Below are 23,788 nucleotides of genomic sequence, written 5' to 3'. Positions count from 1 at the left end.
CTGGAATCACTTAAAGTTCTGGCTGCCAGACTCTAACAAACTCATCTTTCATTGTCCCTCGCATTAAATTCAAATGTAAGATTTTCCCCAATACGGGGGGGAAGAAGTGATAGTTCATAAAGCTGAACTCTCACACACAAACACACTAATCACTGCGATCCACTCGAGGACATAGAGCAAAGACTGTTTTATTGTTGTAAGGTGTTTCTGGGAAGTTTCCTTTATGTTTTTTACACGGACTCCCTCTCTCTGATCCACGTTTCTACAACAGAGCATGACTTGCATTAGGCCCCACTCCAGCAATCAGATCCATGCATGGAGACCTGAATGGCCTTGCAGAGCCCAGTGACTCCACAAGCCTCTGTCCAAGTGGATTGGACTGCAGGACTGGGACCTTCATTTGCAAAATCCAGCTTCCACAAATCTGCCTTGAACTCAGTGTTTAAAAGGTGACACAGATCCGAACTGCCTTTGTTCTTTTGTGGTTTTTTTTTTTTATTTTAAATATTCCCTCATCTCATCTTTTTTTTTTTTCTTACCTCTTCTTTTATATTAAATCGCGATGGTTCTTGTCTGCTTCGGTTTGATCTCCTAACCCCATAAACATCAGGATATTCTTCCCACATCTGCAAAATAAACAGACCATCAGAAGGCCTGCTTCACCCCAATTATTGCTATCATTTTAGATAAGTTTAAGAGTGAACCTCTGATGAATCAGTATGGCACCGGTACGGGGCTTTTGGTGGGAGGGATGGTTAGGTAAGTTATGGAAACTTATGAAACATGACTGAAAGGATCATGGATCATTTTTGACTATATGCCTAGCAATGTTTTATAACATGTTTAATTTCAGCAGTCTCCCACTACATTTATTATACTGAGTTGTCCCTCCCACAGCTACAAAAAAACTTCAAGGTTTATTTATGCTGTAGAAGGACAGGTATTTGAATACCCGGTCTCTCCAAGTGTCCCTGTTGGAATACAAAAGAGGAACCAAAGAAGGAACAACTCTGCATTTTCATATGAACAAACTGAGCTATTTATTTCAGCTAGAGAGATGAAAAGCTTTTTAAAATTCCCCACTCCATTTACATTAGACTTGTGACAATGCTCAGTACTTCTCCCTATGCAAGAGGCTCTACAGCAGAGGTCCTGAAACTGTGGGGGCAGGGAGGAACATTGGGGGGGAGGGGCACGCAGCAGGGACCAGACTAGCCACCATGAGTGGTGAGGAGGGAGCGCCACACAGCCCCGCTTCGGCCCTGCCCCCAGCCGTGACCCTGGCTCCCAGCCCCCGACTGCATCTCTCTTCTCGCCCCAACCCCCAGCTGCAGCCCCAGACTCTGCCTCCTTACCCTGCCGCCCCACTCCCGGCCCCCAAAGGGAGGGAGCACCAACAGGTGTAAGGGGGGACATGACCTTGAAAAATTTGGGGACCACTACTCTACAGGCTCAAAAGGACAAATCTCTCTGACCAGAAGCACCTGCCCCAATTTCTCCCCTAGGGAAAACCCCATTGGGCTAACTGAACAGCTCAATGACATACGGGTCACCTCAGCTATCCTGAAAGCCCAGTAGATCAGTGTACACTTGTATCCCAAAGATGCCAAGTGGATCTTGCAGGGCCCAGGGAGAAGAACTCCTGCAGAGCTAGGAATTCCACCCACTCTTGCAGGTCTGTGCTAATCGAATTCAGCTGGACTTCTGATTGCCTGAGTGCAGGTGACTTTCATTATCCTGACAGCTCAACACAGCATTTATAGAGTACTGACTGCCTCTAAAGCTCCCTCTATAGCTTTTAACTGAGTTTGTAAACAGCTAGTAACATGGTTGGCTCTGGAAACAGCTTGTATCACACATAATGTGGTTAACTATAGCAGCTAACGATGTATTGCGCTTGCCAGAGGCCTAAGCTGTCAAATGGTCTTCGTGTAACCAGGGTGAAACACTGGGTTTTTGCAATGTAGATGGGATCCCCCAACCATGCCTGCATAACTATTTGGCCAGTCCCTCCTCTCAGCATTCTGTGACATAGGATGTCCCCTAACCCATATAGTACTGGTGCTATTCTGTGCACATATCCTCCAAGGTACTCTATCCATTATAAAGTCAGATGGCATACCTGCCCACATCTTCCCGGAATGCACTGTGGCTAGACACTGTTACTGGCACAGGTAGTGCTCCAAGAACCATGTTGCTGTAACCATGTCAAATAAGAGTTTTGCAAACTGCTTACAAAAGTATGGTCTGTTATACTTGTGCGGCCAGGCCCTTTGGAGGAGAAAGGAGACAACTACAACCTGAGGGAAGGTGTAGGTACAGATATGTGGATGACATGGGACACTAATATTGGTGAGTAAGTTCCCTCTACGCTGCGCGGCCCTGCAGCAGCCTATTAAGCAACACACAGGCACTCAGGGCTGCAGCGGGGAGACAGCCTCTCCCCCAGTCCCAGACCTGCCTCCATATTGGGGCACATAAAATTCTGCACATGCGTGGGAAAAATTAGTGGGAACACTGTTGGTGAGACACCTGAAGCCAGAATGGACAGAGACAAACCTCAAGAATTAGTAATTTGTAAATGATCTCATCACCTGGGCTTACATGCGCCTGCTGAGTCTAATCTGGCAACCCCTTATTGCCCCTATTAGGCTTTATCTCCATTTTATGGTCTTCTAAAGATATTCGCCTCCATCCCACAAGTATCCTTAAAAGCACTAGCAAGAGAAGGATATCTAAATATACTAACAGGTACAAAAGTGACACCTGGGATGAACGCATGATGAAGGCAGGACTGTCACCAGCACGGGGTTCTGGTACATTTACAAGTGGTTATAAAGAAACACTACAAAGGAGAGGTTTCTTGTAGAAAATATACCTCTTGGGCATATACATACCCAGAAATAAATCAGAAGCCTGTTCAATCACTTTCCTATTGATACAAAAAAAACAAAGGAAAAAATCCCATTCAAATCTCTTTCTTTCTTAAATTGAAAGGTTTTCAGAGCAGGGACCGACTCCCACATCTGTTTGCACAGCGCCAACACAATGGGGCCCAATTCTGACTGAAGTCTCGCTGGTCATAGCTGTAAGGTGAATACGGTATGATAAAAATTCATTGCACTGGTTAGTCCAGTGGATGTAATTCCAATAGCCCCAAACAGCTACACCCAGCAGAGGCAGGAAGCAAAATGTCCTCTGTTACAGGAATGAAGGAAGATGGGCACTTTTCTCATTTGAAAGTCCCCCAATCTGTTACATGTCTTGTGTATGTTATTTAGAATCCTGCATATGGATCTGTTTTTTCTCAGATATGTTTTGATGTTCATCTTCTAGAGATGTGCTGCTAAGAGTCCATAAAGGAAGAGACATAACTTCCTTCGGCCCCCACTAAACAACAATAAAACAGAAAGTTAAGTTTTGTGTTACTGTTACTGCCTTAAAAAAATACATCCATCCTTGCCACTCTTAACATGCGAGGCTTAACTAAAACCCGAGCAGGCAGCATAATGGTTCTCAGGCAGCTGAGATGGAACATCCATTGTGAACAATTAAAATTCACTGTTTTATTCCCTGCAGGCACTTGAAGAGTTTAGGCTTCAGGCACCATGCTTCCCCAAGACCTAGCAAACAAAGTAGCTTTCTCCAAGAACTGACTTACGTGAATGTGTTGTATTTGGACTTCGCAATCTGGGACTTCAAACCACAAATGACAATAATCATACAGTCATACAGCACAAAATGTATAGACTGGTTAGTCTGACCGGACTCCTTTTCTGCAAGTCCGCTACATTTGCTGGGTTTCCACACTCTAAATGCAGCGGGGTATGGAGCCCCTTGGGGGGCCGCAAGCAGGTTTCAGGGGTTCCGCCAAGCAGGGCCGGCATTAGACTTGCTGGGGCCCATGGCAGAAAGCCGAAGCCCCAAGGAATGGGGCTGAAACCCAGGGCTCCGAGCCCCGCCATCCAGGGCTGAAGCTGAAGCCTAAGCAACTTAGCTTCATGGGATTCCCTACGGTGTGGGGCCCCCCGGCTGTTGCCCTGATTGTTACCTCCTAATGCTGGTCCTGGCTTTTATATGCAGAAAAACAGTTGATATGGGACAAGCAGGACATGGGAATTTTTACAGCATGTTGTGGGGGCCTCAGAAATCAAAAGGTTGAGAACCCCTGCCCTAATGGACACCCTCCCTCTTTTCCCCCAACTCACTCTCTACTGCTTTTGACTATTAAGACTGCAAATAACCAGATTATTTCTTTAAGAATAATAACCCAGATAAATCTGCTGTTTTACAGTCCTGGCTGTATCCACACCAGGATAAAAAACTTAGTCCAAGCATGAGTTCTCAACCTGGGGGTCACGACACGACACCAGGGTGAGTACACCAACAGGTGTCAGGGAGTTGCCATCCCCCACCCTTCCTATATGGCTAAATAGGACAAGGACGCTGGCTACAATTGAGGGGGATCAGCTGGGAGGAGGGATGCCCAATACGGAAAAGGCTGAATACTACAGATCCAGAGGAATTAGGCAACAGGAAATCCACTTCCTTTTAGACCCACAATGATGGAATTAAAATAGTGAGCTGAAGGGAACATGGCTCCCATGAATATTGGGCACAGGTTCCCATCTTTGGGCATGTTCCACTAGGAAGCTTTACTACTTTTACCTACATGAGGGGGAGCCAGATGAAATAATGAAACCTTTTTACTGACAGTTCATGTCTGCCTCCTGCATTCTGTCAGTCAGCCCCGTCACTATCTATCCCAGCCCCACAGCGTAAATCTCAAGCTGTCACACGGAATCTCCTGTTTGCATACATCACACAAGCTGGATGAGATATACAGGGAGTGACTGACAAGATGAGCAAGGAAGCCAGCACCAAGAGGGTGCCTTTTTCTGAGAAGGCTGGCAAAGTGGCCTGGAGGCCAACAACAGTTTTGCTAGTGTACTGCTCTCTGGTCCTTCATTCTGAGCAAGGGTTTGACAGTACCTGGTTAGGTTATATATACATGGCTAGTTAAAGTGACAGGGACAATACCTTTTTTACATCTGCTATCCTTTCCTTCTTGCTGGCTGGTTTTTCTTTGGTTTCAGGTGGGGTCTGCTGGGATTTCGAACCTGTTGACTCGCTTTCAGATTCAGATTGGCTTTCGGAGGACTCTGAGCTGCTGTTTGTCTCGCTGCCATGCTCACTGCCCTGTTCGCTCCCCTGCTCGCTTTCAGATTGGCTTGCAGAGTCGGAGCCAGAGGCCTCTTCAGACGCTGAGTGACTAATGGTAAAGAAAGAAGGAATTAATTTTAACTGCGCTACGACTGTATCCAAGGTACAATATTAGGCACATTTTTAAAAGCCTAACTAGGGGTGTAAATCCCCATGTCTAACAAGAATACTCTGCACTGCTACATTAGAGTGACATCCAGATGCAATTGCTCTCCCAGTGGAGGACACACGTTTGGTACATGAGGGAAGCAGATGGACTTCATGTCACTATCGAGTGCCTACCTCCGGTCAACTAAAGCACCAAAAAGACAGGCTGCAGAAAGAGCTGCCTCAAGGAAGCGCACTCTCATTGCAAGGACTTGTTCTGCTCAGAGCAAGATGGAGCATGGCATGCAGTCTCCATGGGTCACACCACCAGATTAAAAATGAGTGGGCATGAGCTCTGGTATAGAACTCCATCCCTTTCCAATTTAGCAGCCAAATTAGGACCATACCAGATCAGACCAGTGCTCCACCTGGTCTAGTATCCCATCTCAGAGAGGGGCCAGTAACAGATGCTTCAGCGGTAATAATGAGATATGCCCCAGAAAAAGCAAGTTTAACAGTGGAGTGGTAGAAAGGCGTTTCTGTATGTGGTTGGCCGGCTGAGTTCCTGTTGAAATGGTTACATTACTGCTGCTGGGATTTCTCTTATGGTGTTATTAAAAACGTTAGGGAGCCTGGAACAGATGTCTTTTTAATCAACTCAAACAGCAAGAGGAATCCGTGTCTGCCCTAAATGGGAGCATCTGATTTTCTTAGATTCAAAAGGAACGTTCATCAGGCATGGGAGTTTAACTACAGATACCAAGTGTTTTCGTACAGTTCATTTGTATGTGATTTGTCGCGCCAGAGGTATCCAAAGGGAGAGAACAGAGGTCATGCTGGATTAAAAATCCAACAATTCATGTAATGCCACCAGAGGCCTCACTCTGCAGTGCCCATCTCTCCTAGAGCTAATATAATTTTTATTTCCTTTCCTATTTCCCCAGCCTCTCAAACCGCAACCCAACCGAGGAAGAGAAACTCATTGCAGCGCAGCAGATTATGCACATGACAGAGAGTGAAGAAGAGCAGCTAGAGTTAGCGATCATGGCATCACATCTGGCCCTACAACAAACTAAAAAGAATGTTGTTAAAATAAGAGTATAAACTCAATGGGAAAGAGACTAACTTTTGGTTCTTTGTTTGTAAACAGCCTAGAATACTGGAAGAAAAGAGTCAGCACAGTTCAAGAGGGGAATGTAGTTTTTAATTTGTCCCCTTTTATAAAATTATAAAAGAACAAATGTATCTAGTTTTTGTCCAGATAGATTAATTTCAGCAGCATCAGTACTTTTTAAAAAGGCACAAGCAAGAATATCATAATATAATACAATGATAAAAATCACAGAAATCAATATACTTTTGCACAGTAGCTATCAATAGACAATAAAATAAAATTTCATAAATCTTTCCACACATAAATAGAAAAGATTCAAATATGGAAATAAAAAGGGTTCTATTTTTAAAAGGAATTCTTTTATGAGTCCTTGTAAAAACTAAATCTCCTTCCTACAAAATACAGGTCTCCTAGCCACACTGAGACAATATCCCTAGCCAGTCGTGAATAAATACATCCCAGACAATTGACTAAGTACAGTAAATCACTACCGAAGAACAGAACTGCATTTTCTCAGAGAGCTGGCAGAGGGCAGCAGTGAAACACTGCATGAAAAACTGCTCCAGAAATTCCGCCAGTGCTTCTGGGCACTCAGCCAGACTTCCAGTCACCATTTTAGAAGATTGCTCTTCCACCATCTTATGATTTGTCCCTGCTCTTGTGACTTCTGGTTTGTTTTGTGTCTCAAAATGGAAGAATGTGAAATTAAAAGAAAATATTAGCTATAAGGGAAGATTTCAAAACCTGGAGGAACAGAAATGACCAACTTCTAAGTAATGAGCTCATCTTTAAAGTCTGCTTTGCCTACTTCAGTTTGGCTTTAAAAGTGGGGGGAATATGAAATTCAGAAGCTGTTACCCCTTTTCCCTGCTCTGTTATAGGAGAACTGGAAAAACAAGACAAGCCACTTTGTCATTGGCCTCTCCAACACTCCCATTGCTTATGCCCCCACTTCTAATCCACACAAAAACACAACTCTTGTAAGCTCATTTTCCATGCCTGCACTCAAAAAATGTCAAACCTCCTTGAACTTGAGGTGATGGAAAAATGGAAGCCAATGGAAGGATTCAAGTTTCTTGTCCTCACCACCTTCTAGACTTTCCCCACCTTTGCCCTTGCTTATTTATTGGCTCAGGTCTTTTCACATCGCCCCCCTGCTGTAAACCCAGCCTCATTTCCCCCCCACTCAGCCCCCCCCCATTTGTCCCCTTCTCTTGGAATGTCCTCACTGAATTCATTCCTAAGGCCATTCCTTCTCTTTCACTTGAAAATAGCTCACTCTAGACCCATTTACTAGCAATTAGGGCTAGTTGAATATTTTCTGCTGAAACTGATTTTTACTGAAAACCCAATTTTCCCACAAGACAACATTTTTCATGAAAAGTACCTGCTTTCTGTGGAAATTTTCAATTTTTAGTCAAAAATCCAAACACTCAAAAACTGAAATATTTCCATGTGGACGTGCTGCCAGGGTGCCTCATGGGAGCTGTAATTCCGTTGCTTCATGTCCCCATTCTTTATCGGCCAAGCTCCTCAGCTGGCCTGCATCTTCCATAAATGCACCATGGCAAGGGACTCCCACAGTGAACTGCCTCCCCTCTCTAAGAGGTGACTATAGGGTGCATCATGGGAAATGCAGTCCAACCTAGGAGTCCACTCTAGAGAGGAGAATGGAAGCTTGAAGTGCCCGAACTACAACCCCCATGAGGTAAAGCTGCAGCATTTCCAAATTGAAATATTTCAACATTTGGCTGAAATATTTTTGTATTCAAATTTCCACTGAAAATCAAAATTGGGGGGGAGAGGGAATCATATTTTCAAACAGCTCTACTAGCATTGGCTACAAGAAGTTAAACAATAATGGCTGGGTTGAGGTCCAGGTGGCATAGCTGCTGTTTATTTAAACACACAAAATTACCTATTATCCCTCCCTGCAGCCCTTTATCTGTCAAGGTTCTGACCTCTTCTGGGGCGGAGACCACATCTACCACACTGTGGGTAATACCATAATGCAAATAAGGATTAAGAATAGTGAAATCTCAAACTTGTCATTTCTTTAGAGAGAGGAATCAGCCATACATTTGCAGGTGTGTCTGAACATGCATATACTCTTGCTAAAAATATTGCAGCTGAGTATGTTATATTTCTTCATTTTCTAAGATTGTGGCAAGCAATTCCCTTTTTAAAAACCCCTGAAACCTGTCAGTGAAACAAAGGGCATGTGCTTGTCAATAACCACCTTAACTTTTCTTCCTAATACTTTAATATTTTTTAATTTCATTAAAATATGAAAGTAAATTCCACAAAGTGGATCCTAGCCATCTCCAACAATATCAGGAAGCAAATATACCCCAGTCAATGAGCAAACAGTAGGTGCTTGGTTTCAGAGTGGTAGCCGTGTTAGTCTGTATCAGCAAAAACGAGGAGTCCTTGTGGCACCTTAGAGACTAAAATGTATTTGGCCATAAGCTTTCATGGGCTAAAACCCACTTCATCAGATGCAAGTATGTGCTTGTTAATCCTTAGACCTGTACACAATTGGAGATTAAAGTCCCTCTCTTCCAGTGTCTATTTTTGAGAGATAATCTTTTTTGGATGCTAAAAATGAGCACCAGAACAAGGCGACTTTCAATTACACTAAGAAATAGTATATATCTGGAAATCACTTTGGTCCCAACCCAACACCCACTAAAGTCAAAGGACAAACATCTATTGAGCTAAGCGCGAGTTGGGTTGGCCCCTTTATGGGGAGTGTGTCTACAAATCTAGATCCACCAAGACTCAGAAAAGATGATTCCACATTTCCAAGATGTACTCCAGTCTGTAACTCTTTACTCATGAGGCAGATATTTCTGATCTGGGAAAAACTGACCCATTTCTGAAGAATAAAAGGAAATAATCTTATCTGCGTTCAAGAAAGAACCAGTTTAACAGCAACACTAGGAGCTGACTGGGTCACCTTTTCGCAAACATGCATCTTAAGAAATCTGCAAAAAAATTGTAGAAGGGGTTGGGTCTCAATGACTGCTCTACCATTTTACAGCTGGGCAATGCAACACAATTTTGTGTAGTTTTTTTTTTTTTTTAATATAAATAGCACCCCAAATTTCCTTGCATGATGTAACTAGAGAATGAAGGTGAGGGATATGTTTTCACAGGGCCACAGAGAGGTTTTTGCAGAGTCTGGAGCAAAATCTGAAATTGAGGCCTCTTCCAAAAAAAACAAGGAGTTCAAAAACATACCGACCCTTGAAGTGGAGACAGGGATAGCACTCAAAGAAGGCGGCTTACTTTCCAGCATATACACAAGGGAGTCAAATTAAAGCTCCCCATACAACCTTAGTTCTAGCATTTCCTAACTTTTGAGTAGTTGACTTTACCACTTTTGGTTGTTTTTTTTAAGAACAGTTTTTGCTTTTTATAAAACCTAGGAAATTACACACAAAGTGATAAGATTCCATCACATAAAATCATATTGTTCGCCCTCATCAGTAGTGTTTAAACCCCAAACCACACTTCTGACCTCTTAATTTGAGCTAATGGTGTAACTGGTAGCAGCAGTAGGCTATTATCCTGACCATCCACAAGATGTAGTAGCACACATTTTGCCAGTGGCTTACACAACTATTTGGTAGCAGTAGCAAAACATTGGGTATCAGAATTTCTGGATTCTAATCCTGATTCTGGAGAGGAATGTGGTCTAATGGCAACAGTCAGTACAACCAGGCATAGACCTGGGGCACATGGAGCATGAAAGGCAGCGTGAGAAAGTGGATGAGACTTGGAACTAACCCAATTAGAGATAAGGTTTTATTCTCAGCCTGACGTGACCTTATGCAAACTCTGAGGCATCCCATCTGTAAAATAAGATAATGATACTTGCCTGCCTCCTAAGGCAAGGGTGTGAGGCCTTGCTCAATAACATGGATAGAAGTACACACCAAAAGAAAGAAAGGAATGCTGCAGTTCCTCCTCCTCACTATGTGAGTGCCTGCATTTTATCTTTTGCTCTAGCTCTGTACCTATGAGCATGTTTGGTGCAGATGGGGGTGGGGGGAGGGGGAGACAGGGGGAAAGAGACGAGGAGGAGGAGGGAGCTCGAGCATGCTTGAGTCTTCAGAGATTTTTTTAGGAGCAAGCCTCTACAGAGCACGTACAAAACGTGACTTCCAGAGGCTAACTTGAGAAAATGTGATGTTCATGGCCACAACAAAAGGCACCCCAGGCTGCCCTTGCCAAATATCCAGCTCCTGCTCCGAAGGATGGAGGCTCTAACACTCTTTCAAGAAAAACATATGTAAAAAAACCCAACCTGTTTTGCCCAACTTCGTTTTCAGTAAAAGCTAAACTATTTATGCTGAAACTTTCAAAAGAAATTCAGCATTAAATAGAGAGCAAGTTCTGAAAATTTCTAACAGAATGGTTAAAGTCTGGCAAATTTACAAGCATCTGAAAATAGCAGGTTATAATAGAACATGGTAAGCACACAACAGACTTTAGTACCAGCTCTAATGTCCAGTACTGGTAAGACTGTAAATTACTGCCTATGTTTTTGATTTTGTTTGTATAGCACCCAGACAATAGGATCTTTTTGGTGCTACTAGAATACAATTAATTATTAAGAACTATATGCTCACAACTGGTGTCCTAGCTGTCACCATCCTTGTTCCAATTTCAAGGCTAGCTTGAGATAGATGTTCACAGAAAAACTGAGCTTTCAAGACACTTTTTGTGAAGCATTAAGTGAAAGCATGATCTTTTGGCCGACACTGCCACTCTCTCTCCAAGATAGGTTTTAACACCTAAGGCTCCAGAGGCAGAACCAAAGCACAAGCACTTCCTGAGCTAAATAAATGGTCCATATCTGCATACCTCTCTCTAAAGTTCTTTGCTTTGTAAAGTATGGTGTGATATCCTGATTGACAGGTGTTTTATAAATTTATTATTTCCACTACAAAGACACTACACCTACATTTACATAATATATCACAACTAGATTCTGTTCAGGATGGCAATACCAGGGGGTGTTGCAGGTTACAAAGTGAGATGCACTTGCAGAGTTGTGTAGAGGCCAAAAGACTTGAAAAAATAGGAGATCCTGCTGATCAGAAATGAGCAGAGTGCCCATGAAAAAGAGCTTTATTAAAACGAAGTCTCTCACGCACAACAGAAACAGAATCTGGACTGCCATCCTTAAAGGCACAGCAAAAGCAGTAACTGTATGAGTAGTTCCCAAGAGCATTTTGATACAATGCAGAATTTTCATTCAAACTTCCTCCATCTGACCAGGTCTTATTCATATTAGACAAAGTTAAAGCAGGACTCCACTCTGAAAAGTGACCTCGTAGAATGGTACCTTCTTGCACATATCTGCTCCTTTTGTGCACTTTGAATCATATGGTCTATTTTTACTGCTTCTTACTCATGTCACACTTCAGAACAGTATCACAGAAGGGAGTGAGCTGCATATTATTTTTTCTGAAACATGAAGAGAAATGCTTATGAAGTTTCAGTTACTCACGTGTAGTAGGTCTAATTTGACTTGCAGTAACTTTATTACTTATGACAACATATTAGAAGGAAAACCATCTTAACTTTGCTAGGTTTACATTTCAAAAGTGTATCCATTATCTTGGAAAATGGAACATATTTGCTATAGCAGGGGTAGGCAACCTTTGGCACGCAGTCTGCCAGGGTAAGCCTCCTTCACGGGCCGGGCCGGTTTGTTTACCTGCCGCGTCCACAGGTTCAGCCGATCGCAGCTCCCACTGGCCGTGGTTCGCCAGTCCAGGCCAACAAGGGCTGTGGGAAGCGGCAGCCAGCACAACCCTTGGCCTGCACTGAACCTGCGGACACAGCAGGTAAACAAACTGGCCTGGCCCGGCCCACCAGGGAGCTTACCCTCGCAGGCGCGTGACAAAGGTTGCAGATCCCAGTGCTATAGGGATTATTGAGAGACCAACATGAAAATCCACATAATTTTTAGTCACTTTTCAGAGCAGAGCAGTATTTTAAGACCTGCTAATTGGCTTTAGGTTTGACATGTTTATTCTTCCTCTTCCTTTATTCTTCCTGTCTTTTTCACCGTTAGAGGCACAGATTTAGAGACTGAAGGAAAAATGACCACACTGAAAAGCAGCATCTGAGGTACCTCACTCTGTTTCTGCCCAATCTCTTCATTGACACTGACTGTCTAATAAACAGCTTTGCCTTCATTAAAACCTGGAACAAAGATACCTAAGTTGCAGCAGATCTCTCTAAAAGAGAGAAAGTTTTAGATTTAGAGACAGCACCATCCGCCTCATTCAACAGCTCAGCAGACTGTGTTCAGAAATAAAAATATTTGGGGAAGTTAGTTAACTAGTTGCCTTAATATGTTGAAAACAGGGCTCAGTTGCTCATTGATCCGTGAGTTAGAAGTTGGAAATGCCTAGGATACAAGATATTTAGTAGGGGTCAGAAAAGAATCGATCATTCTAGTGGTAAAAGCAGTCACACCCCCTCTACTTGATTAAGGAGCGTCACTGAGGGCACAGCTGCACTGCTGCACTACATCGGCACAGCTGCACTGCTGTAGACCATCTGGTACAGACACGCTATGTGGACAGGAGAGCGCTCTCCCGTCAGCATAATTATTTCACCTCCATGAGAGGTGGAAGCTGTGTCAGCGATAGTGTATCTCCCGCCAACACAGCGCCAGAGTGGACAGTGTTTAGGTTCCTGTAATTTGTGTCATGGGGGAAGAAGGGGGGTGTCTTTTTCCAACCCCTGAGCAATGTAAGTTACATCGACTTAACTGGTAGCGTAGACCAGCCCTGAGAAACACCAAAGACTGACTCTTCCCAGTTCACCCTGAGTGAAAGGAGAGTACAGGTGTAGTCTTCAGGGCTCTGAAAGAGATCTCCTCTTCCCCAAGAATGTGGTGGTGTCCGAAAGTACTAACATGTTTAAATGTTCACCAAGAGCAGCATATAACTCAGTTGTGACTGCCTCACTGTTCCCACTCACGCAGCACCCACTGTTGAGAACCTTATAATACCTGTGCATAATGGGAAAAGAGAAGATTGCCTGTCTTTTTGCCTACTAGATATCCGTGCCCTTTGGATTAGATAAAAACGAGGAGTCTGGTGGCATCTGAAGAAGTGGGTTTTTACTCACAAAAGCTTTTGCTGAAATAAATTTGTTAGACTTTAATGTGCCACCAGACTCCTCGTTGTTTTTGTGGATATAGACTAACACAGCTACCCCTCGGATACTTGGATTAGATAACACATTTTCCTTTAGGAAAGGGACAGCAGGACAGAAGCTATTTCATACATCACTCAATCATTTTAACTGCCACTTTAGCTCCATGTCAGCACAGTCAGCATGAAGCACAATGGCCAATTCAAAAGGGACTCTGCATCTAGTCAGCAACACAGTGTAGTGTAGTGAACATGCAAATGCTTTAGGGGAAATATACACACCAACAGCTCTTCTGCTCAAAACGGCTAATTGGTTTTAGTATGTACCAGAATGAGACTTTTTTTTTTTTTTTTTAATTGTGCATGAAACCCTGACAAGTCTTATGTTAAAGAAACAGGCCTTAGAAGACCTAGTAAAATTTGGAATTAGGCTTTCCCCCTTCATGGTTTAAAACTTCAGCCAGTTACATCTGTGTGTCCAGTACAAAACCCAGAAGATATGGGTTTACACGGACACTGGAGGTCTGCTATATGATTCTATCACAAGTGATCTTTAAAGGCAGTTATGGCTGGAGGAGTTAGGACAATAATCTATTAGAGTGCATCCCCTGCAGACATCAGGTGACAGCCACACCTCTCCAAATACAGTAATGATGAAAGGAGATCTGAAAAGGTGGCAGATTCACAGTTAAGAGGTGGGACTCCCTCACAGAACAAAAAATATCCAACTGTTCCTACAAACTCCAGTAGGAGTTTTTACAGAATATTAAAATATAAGGAATTATGTTGATCTTTCTGTGCCTAAAAATGAAAGAAATGTAAGGAAGCGTAAACACTTATAGCTTCACAAATATTTTAGAGCAGTAAACAGTTGGCAGAATCTTTCCACTGTCACATACAGAACTGGTTTTGGGTGTGGCAGGGTTGGGGAATAGCAAGCAATGAATTGTTCAAAATCACTGCTGTAAAATACCCAGTACTTAGTTAAGTGTGAAGTGTTTTGCGAGGCAGAAGGCTGAATAAATAGGTATCCTGTCATCTCTTCAAGTGGCTTCTATAAGGTGCCACAAGTACTCCTTTTCTTTTTGTGAATACAGACAGGGCTGCTACTCTGAAACCTATAGAATAGAGGTGAGAGGCACTGAAGAAAGGGGGGGCAGAGTTTGGAATGACACTGTTCTGAGGATTGATGATTCAGTTTCTAAGGGCTGATCTATACTTGGAACTTACACTGGCTACTTCTCTCAGGGGTGTGAAAAATCCACACTTTTGAGAGTGAGAGCACGAACTATGCCACCCCCGCCGCAGACAGTGCTAGGTACTGACTCTCAGGGAGTTAGATAACCTACACCAGTGGTAGAACCCCTTCTGCATCTCCACTGAGGCATTACAGTGGTACAGCTGTAATGCTATCATGGTTTAAGTGTACACATACCCTTAATGTTAACTGACACCTTGCCACTATTACCTCTTTCCCTGCCCCAAATCAGCTCAACATCATATTAGTGCGTTTCAAATGTAGTGGTGCAAAAGACAGTGTATGTCTTCAGTGCAGTTAGCCTGGCTCTGGGCATTTGGGTCAGCCTAGCTCAGGAGCACTGAAATGAGTTAGTGTTCTCACCTGGTGCTGCACTTCCCCTGTGCACTTCTAAGACTTCTAGGGGCACACCCAAGATACACCTCTTTATGACTCTTTCCCCAGTGCATAGTGGGAGACCTTATCTGTCCTGAGCAGAAGGGGGAACTGCAGAAAGGCAGTGCCTTTGGCACAGAACTATCAGCACTTGACTGACTTAAACCTCACTGCAAAATGGGCAGGATGACAAGTAAAAGCAGAACCCAGACTCTAAAGATACATCTCCAGCTCTGAAAGCTAGCCTGTGTTGAAAGCATCACTAAACTCAGGCAAGAGGTTTTATGTATGGATGGGAGCAGGTAGGGGCAACACCCAGAAAACCCTGTGGAAACTCTGCAGTAAAGACACACTTGGGGCTACACTTGAAACTGTACAGCAAAACACCTCCAGTGCTGCAAGTGTTCAAATGTAGCACTTCAGTGTAGATAAATTATATAATTTAACATTAGCTTTAATAAAAATTGTGATTACCTATGCCAATGGGAGGGGTTTTCCTGTTGGCACAGGTATTCCACCTCCCTGAAAGGTGGATTCTTCCATCCATCTAGCACTGTCTACAACGGGACTTAGATCAGCTTAATACATTGCTCAGGGATGTGAGTTTTTCACACCCCTGAGCAAGGCAGCTGGGTTGATCTAATTTTCTAGTGTAAATGAGCCCTTAGTTGGCCGTGATAAATGAAGGCAGTTTCTGTAGGATTATGAAATCACAGTTGATCTCTCTATTGTCTTCCCCACTTCTGTTACACAAAATACTCAGGATAATACAGTTAGAGAATGCATAGTGTTTGATTATTTCAAAGAAGTCTGAATTAAGTTTTTATTTGAGTTAAAGAAACAGTTCATAAATATTTTAAAATATTTCAAACTCTTGTAAACTTCAAGAAGTTAAAGTGTTCTATATATTCTTTGCACAGTTCTAGCCATGCTCAAAAAACAGAAAATACCGTAGTTTAAAAGCTATGAATCATATATTTATAATGAGATAAGTTACTTCCTTAAAATAAAAATGAACCACCCCTTTGTGTTCCATGTAGATTACATTATAATACAACAAAACCAAATTTATTGCACATTATTTTCTCTGCCCCTGCACTGACATAACATGGATTGCTTGGTTTTTGTTTTTTAAAAAAACCCTTCATATTAGAAGTTAGCAGAAGGTTAAAAAGTTTAAAAAAAAACCACTGCTTTCGTCCGGCCAGAGAGGACCAAATTATGTAAGTGGTACTGCAGGACTGGAACAAAAAGCACTCACAGTAATAACCAATTAGATTGTAAACCGGAGAACCAAGAGAAGGAATCTGTAGCCAGACCATCTTAAAAATGTATCTTGTTAAACATGTCCAGCATTGCTTCTCCTGTGTTTTCTTTAAAAGAGTAAAATATGACCAGGCTAAAAGCATTTACACACTTATGGAGCTTCACCCATTTAAGATTTGTAAAGTTATACAAAATATCCAGCTGTTCAAGGAACGCTAAAGGGAATACCAAATTAAAAAAAAAAAAATAAAGGAAAATTCTACTAAAAATAACCCTGTTAATTTTCAGTTGCCTACTTGCTTCTGAAAATAATGAACTACTTGTCCATAAAGAGGGTGTGAGGAAATTCACTGTAGATCTACTGCATGCATGCACGCTCTCTCTGTCACACACACTGGGATGAATGCTGTGCATGCAAACACTGTTTTCCCTGCTGGCTGAGCAGGCAGTAATTCTCTTGCCAAGAGTGGGGGAGGCTCTGAAAAGCAAGCTTATGCTGACATCACTAGAAGGCAGAGCTCTGCTTCCACAGAGGCCCCAGAGTGTTGACCGTCCTGTTACCAAGTGAGCTAACAGCCAATCAGATTCCACAGCAAAAACAAGATGGCCTTTGAACTCCCCACCAGCAACTTCCTGCTGTTTTCAGAGTACACACAGTGCAATGCAGTATGTCTGTCAGCTATGCGGCACAAAGGAACAGCCATTTTGTGACTGAACTGGACCTGCACCAAAATGCCAGGCGTTTAATCATTTTTCTTTCCTTCCAAGAGTGGCTAGTTTCCTTTTGAGCACTAACAAGATAAGAAACACTAATTGCTGATGAAACAGATCAGTGTTAATTTTTGTTTCACTTCTTTATTTTCCCCAGATAAAATCCTCTTTTATATGAAACTACTTCATAAAATGGCTGCCACAAACTGAATGTGTTCTGGTCTACAAAGTCTGCAGCAATCAGTTCTACAAAAGAAGCCGTTTGCCAAGAGGACAACAGATTACAGATCTAAAACTTCAAAGCTCTCAATGGAAATCAGGTCTAAATCCATTCACACAGAACTAATATTTCCAAATTGTATTTTATAACGAAGTGCAAGTTGGCAGCAAATACAACTGTTTGTGCTGCTGCAGCATCTCTTACATAATAAAAATACAAGCCATGTCCATTTCATTATGGTTAGGGATGCGAGAAGGTAACTGCAATAAGGAAATTCCAAGGGATTTAAGCAGAAGTGGGATTTAAGCAGAAGTTGGAACTATATGGCATGTCCTTATGTTATTTATACTATTGTTGTACAGGATTGCCAATTCCTAGATTTTATCTTATTTGTATTTCAGATACCAGTATTTGTGAAGTTAACATTAGGATACATTAAAAATGTATTGTATGTAACCTAATGTACATGTAACTGCTCCTCTTCACATCATCTGCTTTTTCTAAAAAAAGCATTAGAAAAAAGGCAGAAGATGCAAGAAAAATATTTTTTAAAGAAACATTACTGCCAACATTCTGTTCCATTATTTAAAATTCTGAGTTACTGACAACATCCCAGCTTTCATCCTGGGTGAAGCAACTTAAATCAAGTGAGCGAGCTTAACAGTTAAGTTGGAAAGCTTGACAATTAGGTTACGGTCTGTACCCTGAAATACAAGAACAGGTGTTGCTATTCATCCAAAAGGTCCCAAGAAAGGCCTACATATGTGCGGACTCTACTAAACTTTTTGTAAGAGTTAAACTAACATCATTTCCCCTCAGGAATAATGTCTCTTTCAAGTCAACTCTCAGAGGAGTGTGTGTTTGTTCAGATAAGGTTTTTTTCCTTTCCTAAGAATAGAAATGCAGGAATCACAATTCCAGTCATATTCCCCAGACATTATACTAATGCACTCTCTACCAAACACACACAGTTTCTCCATCTGTATTTTTGCTTCTCATAACCTCAGATCAGTGGCACCAGTCACTCATATCCACCTTACCCATCCATTGTCATTACTGTAGCCTCCAATCAAGGCATGATTGTGTAATATGACTTCACACATTACCTAATGCTTATAAGCTAGTCCAACAAAACTGTGAGAGGGGAGTCAAGTCAGAGAAGCATGATCCGTGCAGACATCAATGTGTTTCAGAGTTACAGTAAAGCAAGCTGAAGGCTTTACTTCCTAGAAATCATTTCCCCCATATCTTAAAGTCAACCTTAGGAAGTAGAGTATTTTAGACATTCAGCTGACTCACAGCTCAGAAAATAAGGCTCATTTATAAATATGCTCTCTTCAATTGCTCCCACACTACAGGTGAGTAGATATTACCAGCAGTAAGTTTATTCTGGTGAAGTCTGAGGAAAGGGGGATAAAAATGGTAGGCATTTTACTTTTTTATTTAATACAACGGTGAAACACATGGCTCTATCAATGATGCTAGACACATGATCTTTGCTACAAAAGAGAAAAATTTACACGTGATGCTATGCAAATATTATACCCTTGGGACAGAAAAAAAATCAAAGGTCGTGTGTCTGTGTGATCCCACTTATTCACCCATTATACCCAGTTATTAGACTTCACTTTATTTGGAATAATGTTCCTACACTCCTAAAATGTATTTATTCTGATTGCTGTTGCTCTTACTACTGATAACCCACATTTTTCAGTGACATTTAGATTAAAAAGCAAACCAACTTTTTCTTGACAAAGTCAGGATTTTTGCAGCTTCACTTAAAAACACAATTACAACCTTACAATTAAGGTTAAGAATGTGTCAAACATATTTTAAATAACGCAAGTCCTTGTATATACTGTGTGTATGTGATTTGGTATTTTTAAACCAATTTAACAATACCATTTTAAATCAAATAAACTTACCTATTTCCATTTTAACACCTTTTATTACATTGCAATTTAAAAACATTCCTGATTGGCATGCAAAATTAAGTTTTAAAAGGGTATAACAAAATAACGTGGTCATAACTGTGTTTCTACCACAATATTTCAAGTTCATATAATGTTCAAGAATAAGTTAAATATTACTGGACAAAAGCTTATTCATACATTTGATAAAAACTTACATAGTGCACATATTGATAGCAAAGAGTTTTAGAATTCATTTTATTGATAATTACTTAAAAGATACTCAAGGAAAAATGAATAGGCCACGATTTAATAAAAGTTAACAAAAACAGGCAAAATGCAGTGTATTGACAAACCACAGAAGAGCAATGCAAAAGTTTTTAGACTTCAATGTTAGATTAAGCCAACACATTTTGTTTAAAATACAATGTTAAAAGCTAAATGAAGAACAAAACAAAGGACTTAATGTTGTTGTAAGTATCAAATATTAGCTGTATTTTCAGTATTTTGTACTGTTCCACAAATCAAAGTTAAATTTATAAAATATCTGAAAAGAATATCATTACTTTACTTTTATGTCAACACACATTATGAGCAAAAATATACAAAACAAGCAATCAAAGGACACCAAGGTTCCCATTAACAATCCTAGGTTAGATTTTATAAACATGAAATACTATCACCACCAGGGGAAAGTTTGGTTAAATTGTATCAAAATATCCTAAAATACCTAAACAGTATCAAAGTTCAGTAAGCCCAAATAAAATATAAAGTAAGGAGCATCAATCAAACAGGCACTTTTTAGTTTATATTTTAAAATGAACTTTTTTTCATTCATGTAAGTTTCTCTAGTGTCTATTTACTATAATTTACTACTACTAGGCTTCTGTATGGCCCTCAGTTAAAGTTTAGACTTCTGAGATTCTTCAAAGAAAAATTTGCCTTGTATGTAAAATGGTGCAATGCAGCAATGGCTAAAGCGACAAGGTCGTTTTTCACAGAACAAAAAACCTAAAAACTGAAATTCAGAAACTTAAAAAGCATAACAGAGAAAGGGACTCCCTTGAATAAAGGTACATTACCTTTTGACTCTGACATGGGCCCTTAAGTCACAACACAACTTTCAGAAATTGCTACCAAAAAAAAATTAGGGTGTGGCATATTAACAATCTCAAGGTCATTCCTTAAAAAAGGAATCAAAATCAGTTAAATGTTTTGTATTAAGTATGGACAGTGACCCAGAGCTGTCAAGGTAAACACTGTATTCAGAGGTTTTTAAAAAAATAAAGTTGATAGATCATACCTCGATGCATTGCTGTGTACTGAACCCTCCTCTCCTTGGCTTTTGTCCTCATTTCTCATCATCTTTTAATTCTTAAATATTTAAGGGGGGTATCTGTGTTTGCTTTGATGTCCTGTGCCCAGGTATTTACTGTCAAAAGTTGAAAGAAAGGTAAGGTCCCAGTTTGTTTCATTGGCTTTCGTTATCAAGAACAAAGTCCTGACGCTGCAATGATACTTATAACAATACACAACACTGATCAGCACAGGAAAACGGACATTTAAAACAATAATATTCATTTTAAAAAGAAAAAATAGGAAGAGAAACAGCCCAGAGCAGCATCCTGCAAACTTTCCCAAAGTAACAGAGGAAGCAAAAAAATCTCTGTATTTTATTGCGTCATCCCAATACAGCTCAAATCGGTCGAAAAGTCAAAGTACTCAAAAACGGCAGAAATCTGAAAATTAATATTAATTGCCCACCTACCTGATCCATGCACCACCGCCAGGACCAAGCCGATATTAGTTTCGGGTAGTGGAAAAACATCAGATCCAAAATATTTGGAGGTTAAAACGGTAACTATATATTTTCAGATAATAAAAAAAATAAATAGATTCTAATCCCCAAAAATATACTGCCGTGAAAGTAAAAAGCAGCGATAATTAGTACAAAAAATGTCCGGGGGAAAAGCTCATTAGGAGAGCGCACAAAAATGGAGGTACGCCATGGCTTCTAAGCTGGAAAAACAACGACCTGGGCTCTCTCCACGGCTTCTTCTTTCCAGCAAGGCACGAAAAGAGAGCCCCCAAAAGCTGGTTTTCTGCCCGAAAAAGGCTCAATTTGCCCCCGATTCGTGCCTAAAACAGGTAAGGGGCTCTGGTGGCCCCCTGAGGCTGCCTGAAAGTTAGGGAAAGTTGCGTAAAGTGTTGGGAAGGCACGGAGCTCAGCGCGCTCTCTCTAAGGCACAGCCGCCATCTAGAGCTCCTTCCCAGCTCTGAGCTCTGCCTTTGATTGACACTCTCTACATTTACCCCACAACTCAGGTGATGTACCATAGACCCACCCCTTCATTTCTACCAAAAAAAAGAGCTAGCCTCCACCTAAAGGGTGCCTGCCACCCCCCCACATCCTTGGCTTCTTCAAACCACCCCATCTGAGGGGGCATCTTAACCCCATCTGGCTCAGGCACCCTTTTCAAGCCAGAAAGAAATGTAATTTGTTTCTTTTGTTTTAAAGATTTGCTAAATATTTCAGTCCATGGGCTAAAATTACTTCCTCCCTGGACAGGAAGTGGTGCTGTAACAAGCCATTTTGAAAGAATGGAAGAGGGACTAATAACCAGATTTGAGCAACAACCCTCCTTGGAAGTCAACCCCACCCAATGGGTAGCAATTTTTTTTAAAATTCAATCAAAAACATCTATCTTCAATCAATAATCCCTTCCCTTGTCACTCAATACCTATAATATAAGCTTGAAAAATGGGAAGATACTACACCCTAAAGAAAGCAATTTGCCAGTAACCCTTTTAACTCAACAGCGCCTCCCTAGTGGTTCTTGAGAAGAGTAAAATTAAATAGCTATGTTATTTTAATTCATTAACTGAAGACACTACAGCAAAGAAAATATAGCACCCAGATAAGTATTGCCCATTCCTTAACCCATTATTGTTTATAATACACCATAACATCCCAAAGTGGACTTTTTACAGAAATGTAGAATTCAAGGTGCAGAATTAGTTATTCATTACAAGCCAAGTAAATTCTCAGATACTACATCCTGGTAGACAAAACACCACACATTGAGGAATTGGAGATAATCTAAGCACAAGAGATGCCCTTATGCCCACCACTCCTCCCCAACAAGCAAAAGTGATAGCCAACTGTAAGTGTCACCTGAACTTTTCACACAGTTATTATCCATTTTACAAGATATTGGAATCAGGCGTCAGTGTTCCAGATTTTTTGATAATGTTTTGATTTGGGCTTTATACTAAGTGCATCAAAAATGGTACACTATCCCAACCAATGGCCAATAGCAAGCTCTAGCAGTAAAACCCAAGTTATTTTATTTCAGCTCCTCCATATCCTTCCCATTCTTGCCCTCAGTCAATCCATCCTGTCTCTTCAATGCAATTAAATGAGGGTTGTGTAAATTTGATGTGCTATACCAATATAGTGCAATATTGACTGGTGAGTGATTATATAAATATAGAAGAAAGCTAGTGACCCTGTGCACACACACCACAAATTAAAGAAATAAATTACAATGTAAAAAGAGCACTAATTCCAAACTGAACTTGAACAGTACAAAGAAAATCTACTAGTTTGAATACTCAGTCTTTTTTAGACAATCTAATACTCAACTGCACCATATAATAAATGGCAGAAACAAGACTGGCTAGGTAAGTGTGTACATTCAACACTGCAAGATTAAACAGTTATGAACAGCCATTATCATATGTTAAGAATGAAGATTTCCACCAGTTTATCTCAATGAATGACAGTTAAACGCATCTCATGCTAAATCTATAATATTTATCATCTGGAGATCCCTTTTGTACAAATTATCTTAATTAACACCAGGTCTATCCCAGTATTCAACTGTGAGGAGAAAAGTTGGGCTACCTGTTCAAGATTAACTTTAAGTATACAATTGTCTCTCTGTAGCCAATGGTTGAACATACATTTCTTGTAAGCGGCAAAGTGATTTTTGAACAATAACTGACTTTTAAAAATACTACCTCACATAGGTTAACTTTGTTGTTTTTTTATCTAGTAATAAGATCAAAATAACTCCACTTGACACTCATTTGTACAGAGTTATTAAGTCAACAAGAAATTCACAGTATAGAGGATGGCCATGAAATGTATTGGATACTTGTACAGATTAATTTTAATAATTTTTAATAGATTAGTTTAAACACTCATTAAGCCAAGGTACTCAACTCCAAGGAAGTAAATTTTTTTAGAATGGTGTAGGGTTGTTCTTTTAAATCAATCCAAAATGTAACAAGTTTCCAACACAAAGCACCTGAAATTTAGGAAAGAAGTTGTTCAGACAACTCATTTGAAGTTCACTATAAAGGTTTTGTGCACACACACCCAAACCCCTCCACACAAACAACAAAAACAAAGATAGTTCAGGATGACCCTTCACT

At 40.9% G+C, this 23,788-nt stretch overlaps 1 protein-coding gene and 1 long non-coding RNA gene across 7 annotated transcripts in view; one reads left to right on the top strand and one right to left on the bottom strand.

The window, feature by feature from the left end:
• CHD2 (chromodomain helicase DNA binding protein 2) overlaps window positions 1-22,967 on the bottom strand; it is an 86,108-nt gene extending 63,141 nt beyond the window's left edge. For 2 of the 6 annotated variants that reach the window (XM_077828228.1, XM_077828229.1), the window contains exons 1-4: window positions 21,117-21,780; window positions 20,652-20,780; window positions 5,041-5,272; window positions 540-626 (exon numbers count right to left, since the gene is read on the bottom strand). In XM_077828228.1, coding sequence (XP_077684354.1) covers window positions 540-626; window positions 5,041-5,272; window positions 20,652-20,713 — 381 coding nt within the window. In that variant the 5' untranslated portion in view covers window positions 20,714-20,780; window positions 21,117-21,780. Of the gene's footprint in view, window positions 1-539; window positions 627-5,040; window positions 5,273-20,651; window positions 20,781-21,116 lie in introns of those variants that run through there. The other 4 variants (XM_077828233.1, XM_077828230.1, XM_077828231.1 and 1 more) reach the window with 4 other exon arrangements.
• LOC144271121 (uncharacterized) lies at window positions 10,205-17,663 on the top strand. Its single transcript, XR_013347308.1, has 2 exons — window positions 10,205-10,407; window positions 17,376-17,663. It is a non-coding gene; the product is annotated as an uncharacterized LOC144271121 (long non-coding RNA).
• Window positions 22,968-23,788: the final 821 nt, after the last annotated feature.

This window comes from Eretmochelys imbricata, chromosome 10 (assembly GCF_965152235.1).
Source record: "Eretmochelys imbricata isolate rEreImb1 chromosome 10, rEreImb1.hap1, whole genome shotgun sequence".
In the NCBI taxonomy this organism is placed as follows: domain Eukaryota; kingdom Metazoa; phylum Chordata; order Testudines; family Cheloniidae; genus Eretmochelys; species Eretmochelys imbricata.
Note: the sequence above shows the minus strand (reverse complement) of the source record. Positions and strands in the feature narration are given on the sequence as shown.